General features: G+C 41.3%; 1 protein-coding gene across 1 annotated transcript in view; it reads right to left on the bottom strand.

Annotated features, from left to right (window-relative positions):
• Positions 1-19,476, bottom strand: part of CSMD1 (CUB and Sushi multiple domains 1) — a 2,626,220-nt gene that overhangs the window by 671,137 nt on the left and 1,935,607 nt on the right. The window contains exon 43 of the mRNA XM_085610820.1: positions 3,720-3,908. Within this exon, the coding sequence (XP_085466946.1) occupies positions 3,720-3,908 (189 nt within the window). The remainder of the gene's footprint in view (positions 1-3,719; positions 3,909-19,476) is intronic.

The following is a 19,476-nucleotide window of genomic DNA, read 5'->3' on the forward strand; positions in this document are numbered from 1 at the left end:
AAAGTGTTTGATGTGATATTTTTGAAATTGTGTTTTGCAAAACAGAATTTGCTATATTTTATGTTAGCCTCAAATAATCTTTTACAAGAGGGATTTGAATTTGTCTTTGGTGGAAGAGGATAAGGCCACAAATGCGGCAATGTAGGCTTCAATAATCTGGCCACTTTCACATTGCAGGTGTGAGTATTTAGGTAGTTGGTTGACTGGGGTGTGAAACTTGGTCAAGCAGCAGCCCCAATCCCTTGCAGAGTGACCCACAAAAAGTCACTAAATTAACCTGTGCTTAACCCTTGGTAGCTTGGCATAAAAAAGTAGTCAGGCTTAACTTAGAGGCAATGTGAAAAGTATTTATACAGCACACAAAAGGGTAAAAACACACCACATGCAAAACCCCACACCAATTTGGAAAAATAGAATACATTTTAATAATAAAAGAATGTATAGAGGATTTGTCACTAAAATTACAAAAATCCAGGTGAACTGGAGTTATGAATATTTAAAGCGCCAACCTTGGACATCTTTTCGCGCGAGACTGGGTCAAAGTCGAGATATATGTCCAACCATGATGGAGCGCAGTTTGGATAAAACAAGCGGATTGGGCCTGGTCAGTGCTTCCCTTCGATCTTAGAAGAATTTTCAAGAACAATGTCATGAGAAGGTAAATTTCAGTGGGTAAGCCTGCAGGCGCTGTCCAGGGAGGAAGCGTCTTTGTTGAGGAGCCCTGGGTTCAAAACGCAGGAAGATTTCTATGTTCAGATTTAGATTATTTTCTGGAAGTAAAAAATCTTTGGCGTGAAGATCCAGGAGGCTGTAGTCAAATGCAGTTCCAGAGGCTCAGACACCTCTTTGGCAAAGGACCACTGACCAGGATTTGCTCCTGTGGAAAAGAATATAGCAGGAGCAGCTGCAAAGTCAGGCCAACCAGTAGATGGACCTTGGGTGGATTGACAAGCAGGTTGGTCCCAGTCTCCTCCTGCTTTTGAGAGCAGTTTTTCGTCCAAAAATGTCTAAGTCCTCAGATTTCGATTTTTGGGTATCTGGGCACATTTAACACACCAATCAAACGTCCTGGATAGGTGGAATACCACTAGGGGGTTTAAGATTCTCTCAGGCTGGATACAGGTGCAGGTTCAATATTGCGGGATCCTTTTGTGTATCCTGTGGCTCTGAAAAGGAGGCCAGCAAATTAGCCCTTGTAATTACTGTGGTTGTCCTGGGTGAGGTGAAGACATAGGGCTCAAAGAGTATGGCTTGCCTCTGAGGTTTCAAGGCAGACCCAAGGCAGCAAGCAGTCATTCCAGGTACAGTAACACAGTCTTGCAGAGTGCGCAGCAGGTCACAGCAGCAGGTAATCCTCTGAGATTCCTTTCCACAGGTCCAGAAGTGAATTGAAAAGTGGTCTCGGGGTCCGATTTTTATACACAGTTCTGCTTTTGACGCTGACAGAAGTTTCTAGATGTTATTTAAAGTACATGGAATTTGCTGAATTCCCCATCCTGGCCTTAAGCTGGCTGAAATGTTTTTGTGGAGGTGAGCCATTTGTGTGAAGGCACAGCACAGCCTTTTCCGTTGCAAGTGGGGCTGTGCTCACCTCTGCCCCGCCTATCCTGCCAGCAAATGCACCGTTCAGGCACACCGAATCCCTCTATTGTGTGACTGTCTGGGAAAAATTCACTAAGTCTAACTGTCAGTTACACCCTGTCATTAGACCCGGGAGAGGTTGCAGGTACCAAATGGCTAAGGGCAGGAAAATGCCAACTTTCTACATGTGGCATTTTCAAAATTGTTAGAACAAATCTGACTTGACTATGAGAGAGTATTTTTCATTACAATTTCATAGATACCAAACATAAACTGGTTACCTGGTCCAATTAAAAGTTACCACTTAGATGTAATAAGGCAACCCAATTTTATCCTATGGAACAGGTAGGCTTCACTGCAGTTTACCACTACCAGGACATGTAAAACTTTAAAGTACATGTCCAGCTTTTAATTACAATGCACCCTGCCCTATAGGCTACCTAGGGCCTACCTTAGTGAGTGGTTTAAATGCAATAAAAGGGGAGTTTAAAGCTTGGCAAGGGGTTTACATTGCCAAGTCGAATTGTGAGTTTAAAACTGCATTCAGGCTGCAGTGGCAGGCCTTGGGCCTGTTTTAAGGTGCTACTTAAGTGGGTGGCACAGTAACTGCCTCAGGCTTCCTGGTAGTAATTAATTTAAAGTCCCTGGGTATTTGGTATACCTCTCTAAAAGAGACCTACAAGTAAATGTAATATGCCAATGAAGTGTAAGCCAATCAAACCATCTTCAGGGGTGTGAGCCCCAGCACTTTAGCACTGGTCAGGAGGGGCAGAGTGCAAAGAGTCTTAAGTCCAACAAAAATGAATTTCAGCAACAAAGGTTAGCAGACAAAACTTGTGGGGAAGACCACCCAGAGGCTGACAGGTCTAACAGTAGGGAATTAAGGTTTTTTCCTGTTAACAATGCAGTGTTTCCAGGAGGAAGGGAAGCCATTACATCCTATCCACCTGTGGGGTTCGGGACCAATATGGACCTTTCTTAGTATGATTACTGGCTTGCAATGTACAGCTCGGGCCAGATTTACCATGGGTTTGTGTTGTTCTTGCCCAAGTCCTTATGCCATGCAGAGCCATCTAGCATGGCTCTGCTTGGCATAGTAATTCTGGAGTAACACAAGGCAGTGCAAATTGCAGGCTTGCACTACTCAGTCCTGGGAAGGCATTCCATTGGTGGTGTGTGGGTGTTCTCATGCATCCACCCATGGAGTATGGCGCATTATCAGATTTCCTAACACTAGAAATTCTGGGAATGCGCCAAAATGGTATGCCTTCCCACGGAAGGCGTAGCAAGAAAAATATGTATATTTCTCCACAATTTTTCCACTTTCTGCATGTGCTGCATTCTGCAGCACACATAGAAAGAAGAGAAATCCTCAGTGGATTGTTTTTGTGCGGGAAGGTGTACCTTTTTGCATAAATACAATCCTGGCTGTAACGCAGGCATCCTTGAACCATGGTGTAAGGGTACCTGTGATTATGCTTGTCGGCCACTAGTGCACCAGCAGAGAGAGAGAGATAACAGGTATGCACCAAATGTTAATGGATATTGCACATTCCAGCCCTGTTCAGTTGATGCAGCACAGCAAGTTGTCTTGCTGCCTTGCACTTTATCAAATGTTAGTAAATCTGCACCTTCGTCTTTAAGGATAGTGTTTTACATTCAACAGTGAACACAAAAGCTGTGACAATGGAACCTTATGTATGACCTTTGACGGATGTGCATCACATTAAAATACAAGATCATTGAATTACAGAACAATGTGATGTCCTAAATAACAGTCTTCCAAAAGATGTCTATGATGCCGATTGAGGTAATATGATCGTGTTGTTAGATAGGTGATACTACTTGATAACATTCGGCCAACCTACCAACTCAAATCACCAGCTAAACAGCTGCAAATAAAATGTTTTGTGTACCTTAAGCAGAGAATAAAGCAAAATAAAAATACAACAATGTCTGGAGCTCAAAATACTCTGGCACTCTAAGCGAATGCCTCGTCAGATGTAATATCTCTGCTCCCGAATATGCCATGCTCTCCAGTGATTCTTTTCTATTTTGTATTCAGTATTTTGAGTATGCTCACACATTATAATGAGGTGAATATAGGTATGTGTTTAATGATTAAATTAGCCCCTTACCTTGGCAGATTGGCAAAGGAGAATTCCACTCGTACATTCCATTAAGGTTACGCGTACATGTTGCATTGCTGTTGCCAACCATATGGTAACCTGTTTTGCAATAATAATGCACTCTGCTTTCAAGTCGACCTCCAGTTTTATTCAAAATCCCTCCGTTTGTTAAGGTATCTTTGAAGCTGCAGTATGTTGCTGCAGGTATAAAATAAGTATTGTTAACTGTTATTCAAATTCAGTAATAACTTCTACTGTAAGAATGTGCAAAAGCATGCATATTTCATAAAACAGGACGAATAGAAACATGTTACAAATTTGTCACAAAGGCCAAGCTACACTATATGTAATATTTTATCAGTTGTCTTCAGGCTTGACTTGAATATCTGGGTAACCTAACATTCAAACTCTTGTATGCAATGTGGGTTTTGATTCCTTAAAAATATATATATATATTTTATTTTTGTGTTTAACTTATATTGTTACCCACCTGTGAGCTAAACACTTTTACGGTAGTTCCAATTTTGCATGCAGTCATTTCCTGCTTCACTGAGATCACACGGGGATTTCACAGTGGGTAACAGCTTCTGACTTCTTTTGTGCCTTGTTTTGTGTCTAGAATGGTTATGCAACAGAAAAATGCAATCATAAATCCTGGAAACCTACCAATTTACATGGATTGTGTAGTGTCATGTGAATTAGAAATGATGGAACCCTGATAGACTTCGCAAAACTGTGACTTAAGTGTTGGAGTGGAACGTAATGAAGACTGGTTTAGAATTTTGAATTCGTAGTTACACGCAGACAAATAAAGACGTGTAGGCTCTTTGTGTGGTGTAGTCATTGGTGGGTACCAAGGCTGGGGAAGACACTACAAATGACGATAAGTTAGGGAATAAATACCCTGAAGATCGACAGTGCCCTCCCATGTGGGGTCAAAGCTCAGCTCCAGCCACTGTAAAGAAGTTAAAAACAATGAAAACGTAATAAAAAAATCTACATATGATTAACCAAGGACCTGCTGGTTAAATTGTGCATACAGGTATCATGCTGCTATGCCATGTACAGTCACACCTAATTCAGAGTGATAACGCTAAAGGGGCATGCAACCAGGTTTTGAAAGAGGAGCAGTTGCAACAGTGAATTGCAAGATATTACTGCGATCTGAAGCACTGCGAGGCAGAGATCAACCAGGTGTATGGCAGTATAAAGAGATGCCGAAAAATAAAGCAAGTCAAATACAAGAAACTGTAATCTGCTTACCAGAACTGAATAATGAGAGTCATACCACAAAGATGGGCAGAGTAGACCCAGAAGAAATACCCAGGGTTGTATTTACAGAGCTGATCATATCTGAATTGGCACGCCATCAAAGCTCCTTGGTAGCGGCTTAGAACTCCAGAGGTCTCCAGAAAAGTGAAGGAATCCCATTGAGACCAAGAGGCAGGGTAGAGGTCCATCAATTTGCCAAATTGACCTAAAGGCCAGAACAGCACAGGGCCTTAGAGATGGTTTGCAAAAAGCAGATCCTAGTGGGCAGCAGACAGTGTTGGAGAGGGCTCCACCCTAAATTTCAACCACTCCCAGAAATTACAACAATGCTGCCGCTTTCTGGAAACCACCACCGTTTGATATCGCCAAAATAGCTGAAAATTGTCGATAGATGGTCTGCTTGGATAGAGACATTTGATGATATCATTGATGCACTTGAAGAGACTGATAATGAAAATACTATCAAATATCTCAAAAACTTGCTGGTGATGGTTTAGAAGAAGTCATAAGAAAATGCAGTGACCTGACAAAGTCACATTCCATCAGATTAAAGAAGTATTGAATCTCACTTTTGATGCCCAATATTGATTACAAACAATAACTCTTCAACCAAGAACCTCAGAAAGTCTACAAATTTGTAGAGACTCAACACATTAATCCGACATTGTAAATTCCAATAATTTCATGATGAAGAATATATGCATCTGATAGTTATTGACCGATGTTTTTAAGATTCATTCAAAAGACAAATGCTGAGAGAAACTCTTAGCCTGGAGTGACTGTTAATGGCTGCCAGAGCAGAATAGCATTCTGATAGACACGCTGCTGATGTGGCGGATGGAGGATCCCAGAATGAATCTGACATGAGTGTGAAAAGCCAAACTGAACACAAAGTGATGTCTACAAATAATAAGAAGTTGTGTTTTAGATGTGAATTTTCATTTCCACAGGAAGGCAAATGTTCGGCTCTTGGACAGATATGTAAAGGCTGTGGGAAGGAGAACCATTTTGTGACTGTTTGTAGAGTGAAGGAAAAGGTAAGTGTGTCACGATGCGAAGGCAAAAGGACAGCTAGAACATTTCAGAAGCAACATTTGATGCACATCCACAAGGCCAAACAGCAACATCAGTTAAGACAAATCAACACTGAATTAAGTCGATCATCATCTAAATCCTAGCCAAAGAGCTGTTCTGTATCAGTATTAAGTCAAAGTGAAAGAAATGCGTGTACCATGTCAACGTTCACCTCAGAAATGCATGTGCATGTTGGTTTAGCTGCTTTTGAAGAAAACTGTCAGTGAAAGAAAAATCAAGTATCTAAATGATTAGAGTCATTTAAACACTGTCTGAAGATTACACTGAAAGTAAATGGTTGTTTGATGCCTTTCATTATCAACAGTGGTGCATCGATAAACATGCCTGAGGAGAAATACCATGAATTTTCTTTATTGCCGCAACTTATACCATTGAAAACTAAAGTGTATACATGGGCTGCATCGACACCCTTAAAAAGTCAAAGTTCATTTGTAGCAACAATGAACCATAAGAAAACAAATGTGCAAGCACCCATCCATGTGCACAGCTGCTGATTCAGGACTGGTTCCTGTGAATTACAACATGAATGCTCACTACAAAATAGTAAGTCAGTTCCCCTTGTTGGTTTGGAAAAGCTTAAGACTATAAAAAGTAAAGTTGCATATTAATGAGGACATCCATCCTGTTGCTCAGAGACATTGACAAATTAATTTTGATCTGCAAGAAGTTGTTGTGAAAGAAATTAATTGTTACTTGAACATGATATTATTGAGCACTCTACCGGTCCAATGCCTTGGGTTTCTCCCATAGTAATATAGTGCCTAAAAAAGGTAGTGAATGAGCTAGATGCATATGCATTGACATGCGTCGGGCAAAAAAGGCAATTTAACGAGAACAACATCCAGGTCCACACATTGATGACATGACAACACAACTAAATGGTGTAAAGTTCTTTTCTCACCTTGATTTAATAAAAGGATATCATCAGTGAGAGTTCAAAGAAGATAGCAGGTACATCACAAGCTTTTCTACACATTTTGGTCTGTTTCACTACAAAAGACTAAGTTTCGATGCACAGTCCACTGCAGAATTGTTTCAAGACATCATTTGACATATCATACAGCTTATCCTTGCAAAGCACAGCGGACACCCGAATGCTGGAAGGCATATTGTGATATATGCAAGTAGAAGTTTGTCCGAAACAGAATGTGCTTACTCATAACCAAAAAAATAATGTTTAGGCTTGGTATGGGCTTGTTTCCATGTATTACTAAACAGAAAACCTTTTATGCTGGTAACTCATTATCAAGCTTTACTGACTATATTTAGCAATTCTAAGGTCATAATGCCACTTCGCATTGAACAATAGGGACTGTGGTCACAAGAGTATAATTATACGATTGTGCATTATTCAGAGAAGGATCAAAAACCTGTTGACTACTTTTCAAGAGTGCCTATACCAGGTCACGGTACTGAGGCCTATATTAACTTCATTGTGAAATCAAACACAACCAGCTGGCATTTCGTTAGCACAGATTTTCACTACAATGAGTCATGATGGTGACTTGTAAAAGTTGAAGTATATCATTACACATCAGTAATGGAACCAACACACTTGACCGCTCATCAGTGATGTTGAATATCAAAAATACAAAAATGTCAAGGATGAATGGTCCATAACTCAGGAAGGAGTTATATCACGGGAATCGATGAATTTGATTTTGGAGGGTCTGTGACAGAAAATAATTGAAGTGGCACATGAAGGACATCATGGACTCATTGCCACAAAATGAGTTCTGAGACAGTCTGGCTTCCTTATCTTCATGACAGGGTTGAAAGGGAATAAAAGGCATGTCATCTATGCAGCTGCCTTTCTACGAAAACTATTCACCACACCTTGAACATGTCCGAACTCCCAAAGCATGCATGGGATAGAATAGCCATTGACTTTTTCGGTCCACTTGACAATAGACATCACCTGAGGGTGATTATGGATGAATACTCACGATTTCCATTAATTGGAGATCTTTCATCTACTACTCAACAGCAAGTTATTGAAATACTAGATGGCATTTTTGCAACAAGGGTGTTCCAGCCATAGTGAAGTCTAACAAAGTGCCCGCCTTTCAACAATTGCGAGCATTTACATATGAAGTATCAGAAGAGCACACCTTTGTGGCCACAGGCCAACAGACTTGTTGAACCTTTTATGAGCATGCTGAAGAAAGCAGTGCAGTGTGCTATCCTTGAGAAGCTCAATTTGAAAACTGTATTGAATTCTACCTAGAGAGATTATCATTCAACACCCCAATCCACCACAGGTGAAAGTACTGCGACACTGATGTTCGGGAAAGCAATGAACGCCAAATTACTTCAATGGACCAATCAAAGAAAGAAAGATGAGAAAAGTTTGTTTTAAAGATCAAAAACGGGTGAAAATTTAGTTTTAAACATGCCAATATTTTAGGGTCTGTAGGAGAGAGGTTTTATTAACTTGGAAAATGGTTTTCTCTGTAGTGGAAAACAGGCTTAATCCTGTGGATTGACAAAGCTATGAGCAGGAGAAGTTGACAAGAGAATCAGTAGGACTGCGACTAAATTCCTATATCTTGTGTAGGTTTCAGATGTGTACTGCTTGAGGTTTGGAGATTCATGTACAAGGAAAAAAGATATGTAAAGCATGGAAATATGTCTATGATCCTCAGACGTACTACTTTGTAAATATTATGAATGATGTCTGCAACATTTGTGGCAAATATATTGTATTACATAGTTACTTTAAAAGGTTTTCGGTCAGCCTCCCTCAGCCATTAGATTAAGACATTATCAATTACATCTTGAATCACCCAAAGAAGTAATTTAGTATTACTATTTTGGAGAAAGTACCTCTTTTTGTGTGAAGTTAACCCCATTTTTGTGAATTGATGCTGCTGTTTCCTGACTCTAGAAAATAGCCCAGCTCATGTGTTCTGACTCCTAAACATGTCAAAATTGATTTACTACTAATTGGCCTATTTGACTTTCCTATAAGCCCATAGCACATGGTGTCCAACAAACTGCTGGCTCCCAAGGGGAGAGGACAGGGAGATAGCAGGAGCTGTCCCTGAGGGATGGTGGTCTCTAGGGCCAAATATGGGGGTAACTATAACTGCTGAATTTCACTGGTTTTGTTAAAGTGAAATCTGAGCCCAACCATAGCATTCCTGTAACCTTTGCTTTTTTCAGTGAATACATGTATATAAGTTTGAGAAAGGCTGGGATCAGCCGAAAAGCGTCAGCTACAGTGAAGTATTGAAAATTGATATATATTGATATATATATATATATATATATATATATATATATATATATACATACACAAACTCCAGACAAGGTATAGATTTTCAATACTTTACTGTAGCATGTCCGTATATATTTATTTGACCTCTCTATATAAATTCCCATATGCACACTGAAGTGCAATATCTACATGGTCTGCTGTCCAAATATATCCTGTGGTAGATTTTTATACGTTATTTATATATATGTATATATATATATATTTTATTTTTTTTCATGGAAAAAAACAAAAGTTACAGACACGTTGTAGTTAGGCTGACATTTCACTCGTACAAATTGAAAGAAATGTAGCTGTTATAGTTAGCTGAGCTAACTATAACTCGCACCCCCGCAATGCACTGCTTATGACCTCACATATTACATTACTCATGACTTGATCACTGACATCACTGTTGACTTCAATGATTACATCATATGTGTTGCACCATATATTAGTAAATATGCCCCTAGATATGCATCAATTGTGTGAAACAAAATTCTAACAAAACAGAGGTCATGGTGCTAAGTGAACTATCCTTGAGCTAATCTTCATTGTGGTAGCCTGATGCTTTGGGTTACTGCCCCTTCCATCCAGGACTGTAAAAAAAAATCAGCATTTTGTTTTGTGACAAACTTTCTTTTAATATACAAATTGACAAAGATTCAATATCCTGTCTCTTCCACCCTTTGCCTGAACTTGTAACTTTAATCCAGTTGAATGCAACCAGATAACCACCAGATGCAAGCAGATAACTACAATTGGCACTTTGTGTTTTTGGTGCTATTTTCAATAGAAATCTTAAAAATGTATAACTCTGGTTCTACTGATTGGATTCTTGTCATTTAGGTATTATTTAATTTATTAAAATCAACTCTAGGTTTCCAAATTGTTTCTGGGTTATTTTTGTGTTGTGCGTTCTCTTAATTACTGTGACTGTGTGAGTGCTTTACGTATTGTCTCTAGATTAAGCCTGACGGCTTTTATGCTAAGCTACCAGAGGATTAGGCACAGGTTTATTTTTTGACTTTTTGTGGTTCACTTTGACAGGGAGGATTGTGCTTCACCCCCCTCAACTAATAACCTAATTTCTTAGAAAATGGATTTCTTCTTGTTGGTTTCCCTTCTGAAACAAATACAAATAATAATGTGGTCGAGAGGGAAAGGAAACTGCTTACTTGAATTCTAGAATGAGACTTTGGAAGAAGAGATTAAAGACAAGGTATAAAAATCTCCATTTATTGTTCTCTTGACAGGATACAGAAAGTCTTCCGGTAGCAGCAGCCAATGAGTATTTTCCATTCTCAGACCCTGTTGTAAGATGCCAGTGGGTCAAGCATGTTGCATTAAACATAGAATTATTATGCTATTGTGAGGTGATCCTAATCTAGCCACTAAACTAAAGTGTGATTAAATTCCTGTTCTATGAGTATGCCAAGTGGCGCCTCAATTATCCAAGGAACCGTTTGTAAAACGGTGTGCCGTAAAATGTCTATCCTCCTCTCAATCTCTACCCTCAATTTGAAATGTTCAGTCATCCACATCACACACATGTCTGCACTTTCTGATGCCACCATCCTACAGCGTCCTACAAATGAATGCTGAGGGCCAGTACAAGACATCATTTTGATAAGAGGCAGGTAATAGGAGAACAATGCAGTGGCAAATGTTCAAGCAATAAACTCAAGGAATCCCCTCCCTCCTCCCTCCTTTCTTCTTGAATATTGTATAGGGGTGGGCGGAATTTGCGAAATCCACTTTCGCAAATTATCGCGCAAATGTTAAAAATTATCGCAAACGCGCGGAAATATCGCGAAGATGCGGAAGTTTTTTTCCCGCATGTTCGCGAGATTTTCTGCATGGTTGCGGCTCACCAACTTACCCATGTGGTTGCTCGCGGGCGCGGCCATCTTGTTTTCAGTTGTCTCGCGATGCATGATCGCGAGAAGAAAGACGTGATCGCACGACGCATGACGTCATTGCGGGCGCGAACTGTCGCGAGACAGCGCAAATGGCTAAAAACAATTCAACATCTCATGGAGAACGCGACCGGATCAAGAAAACTTGTCGGCGAACGCAGGGATTCAGGTAAGGCGATCGCGCGCGCGAGAGAATGTATTATTTTACATCGCGAGCAAGAAACAAATTATCGCCAAGCTGCGGTATGCGGAAATTTTGACATTTTCGCGCTTTCCGCGGAACGCGAAAATGTCAAATTATCGCAATTTCCACGAACGGAACGAAATTTTAGCCCAGGCCTAATATTGTATTCATCGTTGTGAAGCTTTGATCTGATAGTGGCTTAAGCACAGTAATTCGGAGAGTGAAATCTATCAACCACAAGGATGAATCTCATTACTTTTCTTAAGATTGCTCTGGCTCACACTATTTCATGTCTACACACTTGAAAACAGAAATGGATAGCTGAAGCCAGACTGCAAGTGTGAACTGTTCATGCAATATTTCATAAACTCTGCAATTTGTTAGATAATATCTAGCTTCAAAAGAGTAGATACATCCAATGTGTCTGTCTTACCCACATTATCATGAGTTCAGCCATCTGCTTTTACTGCAACCTCTCATCTCACTGCTTTAGTCTGTAGGAAATGAATTTTGTATGAAACAAGAAAATTCACTAGCACTAAAGGCATTTACCTCCCTAGGGGTGTCAATAGTATAGGAAAGTCAATAGTGTAGTGTTAGAAATGAGGGTCTCTAGTTGGCAGAGGTAGGTACCTTTGTTCAAATAGGGACTCTTGCTTCTAGTCAGAGTAAGGGGATACACTCCTAAAATAACCCCTGCTAACCCCCTTGGTAGCTTGGCATGGGCAGACAGGCTTATCTCAGAGGCAGTGTGTAAAGCATTTGTGAACATGTACAGTAATACAGTGAAAACACTACAAAAGGACACCACAACTTTTTCAAAAAATAAATAATCTTTATCTAAACCAAACAAGATAAAACAACACAAATCGAAAATACAGTAACACAAATATGACTTCCAAATGGTAGAAATAGTTCTGTTCAAAGGAAATTGTAAATGCAACACTTTTCGCACAAAGTACCTTGGATGCATCGTGTGCACAAACAAAAAGGGTCACAGTGAAGGTGATGCATCAGTTCCTTACACTCAGGGGAGGTGATGCGTTGGTTCCTTGCTCCGGGGGAGATGATGCGTTGGTTCCTTACTGCTGTGCAGGGGAGGTCATGCATCGGTTCCTCACCAGGGAGGAGGTGATGCATCAGTTTCTTACTGCGTGTGGAGGGGATGCTTTGGTTTCTTACTGCGTCCCCCAACAATGTGACAGACCTGGCGCCTCGATACAATGTGACGATCCAGGAGGATGCATGGGTCCTTGCAGCCGGGCAGCAGGGCTTGCATCAGAATCGGTGCAGTGATCTCGGCCTTCAGAGGTCAGTGCAGTCGATGTAGCGTGCAGCAATTATTCGAGCCGTGGGCAGGCGTTGCGATGATTTCCTCTGCGATGCATCGGAAACAGGTGCGGATGCATCACGCTTCTTCTTGTTGCTTTGCTTTTCCAGCTCCCAACAGCCAGAACAACTTCAAAAGGCCTAGAACAGCGACAGGTACCTCGTGGCAGGTCAGAACTCCCAACAAGGAAGTTCAGGTGAGCTGGGGGTGAAGTCTTTGTGTCCCTGAGACTTCAGAACAGGAGGCAAGCTCTTCTTCGAGCCCTTGGAGATCTTCCTCAAGAAGGGGACACAGAAAAACAGCAAAGTCCTTTGCTGTTTTCCTTGGCAGAAAGTAGCCACTGCAGTCCAACCCCAGACAGCAAACAGCACAGGGGCCGTATTCCTCCTCAGTTTCTCAATCAATCAATCATTCAGAGGTTTATAAAGTGTGCTGCTCATCCGTGAGGGTCTCAAGGCGCGGGGGGTGGTGCAGCTCCGGATCAGTCAAAGAGCCTGGTCTTGAGGCTCTTCCTGAAGGTGTGCAGGGTGGGGGAGAATCAGATGTTGACTAGGAGCTCGTTCCAAGTCTTTGCTGCAACGTAGGAGGAGTCTCTTCCGCCTGCTCTGGTTCTGCGGATGCGTGGGGTCTCTGCCAGGGCGAGGTTGGTGGAGCGGACGTTCCTTTTGGGTACAGGGAAGGACACTCTTTCATTGAGGTGTTTGGGTCTGATGTTGTGGAGGTATTGGTCCACCTCTTCTCCTTGGCAATGATTCCTCTTGATTTCCCGGATATGATCTAAAAGTCTAGGGTCTGGGCCCCTCTTATTATACAGTAAATCTCTTTGGTCTCTCCTGGCCCAGGGCTCTGAACCCAGGTCAAACCAGTTCTGGGGGGCACTTTGCAAGTGCACAACAACCTCCATGCCAGTGTGAGCCCTAGCTCCAGACACACCACGGGAGGCGGAACCATCATTGTGGAAGGCAGGCACAGCCGTATTCAGGTGCAGGTGCTACTCCTCCCACCACTCCAAATACAGATAAGGCCTATCCAGCCTAGCGCTGACTCATCCAGACTCTCTGGAGCCACTGCACATCCCCAGCCCCTGTAACTCCAAAGCCAGACAGTCAATAGACATCCAAGCAGGGGTGCATAGGATGGCTAAGCACGAAAATACCCACTTTCTAAAAGTGCTGTTTTCAAACACTCAATACAAAAATCATCATTACTAAAAATGCACCTTTTTATTCTGAGTTCAGGCATACTTAACTTTATCTTCCCATCTTGTCCCAATGGGAAATTATATTTATAAGATGTTATAAATAAACCCTATTCTATCCTATGGGGACAGATAGCCTTACAATAGTAAAAAACGAAATTGGCAGTATTTCACTATCAGGACATGCCACACATATCAGGGCATGTCCTACCTTTCACATGCACTGCACCCTGCCCATAGGGGTGCCTTGGTTATACCTTAAGGGTGACTAACATTTAGGAAAAGGGAAGGTTAGAACCTGGCAAGTGGGTGCACTTGCCAAGTCGACATGGCAGTACCAAACTGTGCACAGACACCGCAGTGGCAGGTCTGAGTTACATTTACAAGCTGCTTATGTGGGTGGCACAATCAGTACTGCAAGCCCACTAAAAGCATTTGATTTTCAGGCCCTGGGCACACGCAGTGCACTGTACTTGGGACTTACCAGTAAACTAAATATGCCCAATCATGGAATCACCAATCCATAAACACACTTTACAGGGAGAGCATATGCACTTTAGCACTGTTCAGCAGTGGTAAAGTGCACAGAGTCATAAAACCAACAAACAGGTCAGAAACAGAAGGCCAAAGAGCAAAATGTCTAGGGATAAACCAGTTTCCAAGTCAGATAGAAGTATATGGTATAAAATCTGTTATTTTGTATCAGCGTGAGGGGTGGCATGTTGAACAGGAATTACGGAGACTGCATCCCTTCTCAAGTATGAGCATTCAGCCTCAATGTACAGTCTATGTGATGAGTTAATGTACATTGCTAAACAACTACAGCCACTGTTGCACCTCTATTCAACTGTGTCCAGGCATACTGGTGCAGACTTTTGCACTGCCAGCTATTAAATACTCATACATTTTAACTGATCTGATTCTGGCATGAATCTGTTTGGCAGTGTTTTAATTTTTCAATTTGAGGAAAGAGTGAGGTAAGTTTAGCCATTGAGAATCTTTAGTTTAAGCTCGTTAGCGTTGGTGAGGAGGTTACACTATCAGAAGTAAACACCTACTCTTCCTATGTTCAATTTATGTTACCCTCAAACACTAAGGAGTGGTAACAGATTCAAGCTGTATTTTCGTGTTGTGTAAGAATGATTCAGAGTTAGCGATTTTATCTTTTTGCATTTCTGAATACTGTTCGAATTGTTTTTCAGTTGACATTGCTAAACATGATCCCTCAGGCAAATGGAAGTGAATGAGATAACTTTAGCAGGAACTCAATGACTTGCTTATCAATTAATTTTGCACCTGCATTGCTTATGTGAAGAAAAAGAGAAAGTGGGGCACTCAGAGTTGAGATGGTTAGATGATAGTCTACATCTCAACAGATGAGAGGGTACACAAATGTTTAATTCTGAAAGGGTTCAGCTTCTGAAAGGTATTTTTATGAACAGGCTTTATCCTTACTGATGAAAGGACTCCTACAACAGCAAATTTGAGTCCTCTGATTCAGTAAATATGAAGTGATTAATTAAACCCTTGTATGCAAGATGTTCATATCGTAAGGAAAACATTGCGTACATCTGATGTAACCATAATTAGGAACCGCTGTCCTGAGGGCTTTAGTACACAAATTAATAACATAATTCACCTAGTTGTAAAAAAACACACATCAAGGCCATCTCCCATTAAAGACAAACTGCCCTACCTAACAACCCACTTGGTTTTACCTAATCATATCAGTCTCCATCAATAAACACCACAGTGATTCATGCAGTGATCTCATGACCCATTTTTAATAAATACAAAGGTTGCCTCTTGCCCCACCCAATATTCTCAGATTATGACTGCTTGGTGAGTGGCAGAGATGTATAAAGGAGTGGCTTCAAATATGTCTCCACACACATAATTATGGCAAGCTTTGCCATTCCATGAGCACAGATGGCAGGTAATGAAGTGTTTTTCAGGACACTTAGGCTGTAGAGAAGAATGAAAGCAGAATGTCCCCTTGCTCTGATTTTTTTTGCGATGGGTCCGTTTTCTGAGGTGGGAGGGCAAAAACGAAGAGATAAAGGGTATGACCTTTGGCATCCACCAATACAGAACATCACTATTTTTGGAAAATGTCCAACTTTAATTGTCAAAGCCTGACACCTTGCTCACACAGTCGATGTGGGAAGTGGGAATTCTTCAAATGGAGATCAGATGGAAATTATGGATTGAGCTCTTTTTGTTTTGACAAGAAATTGGTATGCTACTTGGGCTGTATTCTGACTTAATTGCTGAGAAGGAGGTATGAGGGCTATATTATAAATTTCTCACACAACATCGAAACAGATCATATGTGCTGGTTGAGAAAGTATATATAACATTGTGGCCGAATCACGATCATCATGATGAACATAGGTGCAAGTTGCTGAACACGTTTTAGGCCCCTCCATTTAGTGTGTACTGATACTTGTTTAAAGATTGTGGGGTCAACTTTCTGGCCCAATGATGAGTTAATCATTTTGGATGCAATACTGGCAAATGAACTGGATTTGATGCCAATAGCCAGCCTTGTGCTGCATCCAGATGCTTATAACGAGCTTGTACTTTGGCTAGCAAAAAAGAGAGCGTCTTCTGAGGGTAGGATGACAATTCAGGGGTAGATGACTGGGATAGTATTATCATGAATACTAACTCACCTGCAAACACCAAGCACAAACAGGAGTAGTTAAGGGTTGACTGTGAGACTCTTTTTTACATTTCCTTTGCATATTTGTCTTGAAAGGGGCAAAGTTAATAGAACTAGCTGTGTGAATCAATCCATATTATATTGTCATTGAGTTTAAGGAGACATCTCCTGATGTGCATTTTACCTTCTTTATCAATTATTGAAGACATAGGGCCTCATTACGATGGCGATCTGACCGCCATCGCAGAGCGATTGCGACCTCCTGCAAGTAGTCGGCAGTCCCACTCACCATATTTTGATAAGAATGCCAGGCAGGTGGTCAGAAACTGCTTTTTTCTCTTGCGGCTTGTGCTGCTGCCTGGAAAACGGCCGCCGCACAAGCCGCAGTAGAAAAAGTCATGTTTTCAAACATCCAGGCACCATGTGCATGGATGTTTGAGACGGCACCACATGTGCCTCCCTGGCTACTTAGCAGTGGCCCAAGGGGGCCCTGCTTCAGGCCCCATATGTCCCTTTGCAGTTGTCTTTCCATGGTGGTGAGACCGTCCTTATGGTGGGGCTAGGAGGCCGACTGCCACCCTGACAGGCTCCTTGAGCCTGTCAGAGATGGCGGTCTTAGACCCCCCCGACATCATCCGTCCGAAAGCTGGTATTGTAATCTGGCAGTGGGACTGATGGCCTGGATGTCAGGCGGACCGCCACTGACGGCCTGTCGGTGGCAGTACCCCAACATCATAATGCCGGCCATAGTCCTGAACCTGGAAATGAATGGCATGTGATTCTGCACTACTTTGAACAACAATAACCAAAATAAACACTTTATACATACTATAATCAACAATATTTTCTAGCAGTTTAAACTCATAGGAGCCTGAATTTTTCAACCAACTTTAAACTATCAGATTTGTATTGTTATATGTTTTATGTGTGTATGTATTGCTCCTCCAAAAATCACTTTTCAAAGATCAGAACAGCCTATTTAGAGTTGTACTTATACATATGTGCTACTGAATGGTGCCATGTTGTACATTTTTGTCATGAGAACTTGTTTTTAATGACTTTGAACATTATACATATATATGACAGTTCCGACTCGATGGTGCTTGATGAATACAATCTTTCACACTGTATTCTCGGATTCTTTTCAAGAGACACTCGTCAGTTTTGCTTTCCGCTCAGGCCGAGGTATAGCTTCCGTTCCTGATGTACCATCAATGCGAAGCAAAGGCTCATTATTAACAAATGGGGCATATTATCAAGGGCCTTATCTCCGCTTTTTTGGCTTTAAAAGACAAAAGAGCGGAGATAATATTGTCGCCCTATTTAAAAGGCGGTGCTAACATGCATTAGCGCATGTTAGCAGCCGTTTTCCCGACGCCTCGCTCTGCATCTCTAATGAGATACAAAGTGGGCGTCACTGGGCGTATCCCTCACGGAATACCATGTAAATTATCGCTATGTGCACATCGTGATATTTACAATGCTGCCCACAACACGGTTAGCAATTTTAAAATCCGGTCTAACTGCGGTTTTCGCCGAAAAATAATGTCTGCTGAAAACCTGACTTACCTGCATTATCCAATGACAGGTGGATCATCAGGCTGAGTGCACCTTGGCCTATCAACAACGTTTTCGCCATTCCTGTGGACTTTTCGCTGGATTTCCGGCAATATCCCCTACTACAACGCCGCTATCGCTTTAATTTTATCGCCCTGGAGAAACGCGTTGTTAATACCGCGCTAACCGGGCAATAAATTCCAGTGATAGCCGGCGATAAATAAAAAAGCGCTAAGCGCGCTTTGCGATATGTATCGCCGTCTGTTGCTGATATGCCTCTATCTGTGCACAAAGGTTTTTCCAAGACTTATACATCCAGTGCTAAGAATGCCGTAATATTGGACAGTTTCATCTCCAGTCCTTAGAGTGTGCTTACAAGAGTTTCTAATGTAAGCTGACCTCGTCTATCCTGGAAATGTTTCATCTTCGCAGTTTCTGGGAACCACCATAATCCTTCCATTGTTTAAAGACTTGGATGATGACATACTGAGTAAAACACATCTTTTTATTCATTTATTTAGCAAAAAAAAAGTCTTTCTTGAGGTTTTGCATGTTTTTCTAAAACAGAAGGCATTAGTTAACTGCCTTAGTTCCTGACCACTCTTTTTATAGCAGCAAGGTGTTTATAGTACATGTCAGCTTTTCCAAGAAAACGGACCAGCGAAGTGTAACATCTAATTTTGCAGAATGCCATGCATGTCATGCACAAGATCTATGAGATTGGCAGTACATTTTATGAGGAAATCAAGCAAATCCAATTGAGAAACTTTATTTTTCGAAGCAGAATTTCTTTATTGGATGTTTTGTGCTTAATTATTTTTTTAATGGAACGCAGTTGTGCGTAGCTGTGTTGTTTTCATTTTCTCATATGATGCATTTTAAAAGCACAATTCAGAGGTGTTTCTAAAGAAAAGTAATTGACTACATATTGGGCTATACTGGTCGAGTAGTAAATGCCTTTTCAGAGCGAACTGTTCACAAAGGCAGCACCGAATTTCTTTAGTTTAGTTATGCTAGTTGCTTCTGATTTTGACACAAAGTGTTGTAATATATATAATTAAATGCTCGATTAACTTTACAATGTCAGTGATGCAACTCGGCTGGGTCAATTGGGTTACAGTTTAAGAAAAATAATGGTATCCTTGACTGTAATTCAGAGCCAGTTCCTGCTAATCCTCGTGACTTTGTCATGGTGCCAACATCAAAAAGTGGTTTCTAGACACATTCAGTGCATGCTGTGCCACGCAAAACAATATCCTGAAGGCAGATTGGGCTAGGGAAATATGGATG

The sequence above is a fragment of the Triturus cristatus genome, chromosome 6 (assembly GCF_964204655.1).
Source record: "Triturus cristatus chromosome 6, aTriCri1.1, whole genome shotgun sequence".
NCBI classification, from domain to species: Eukaryota; Metazoa; Chordata; class Amphibia; order Caudata; family Salamandridae; genus Triturus; species Triturus cristatus.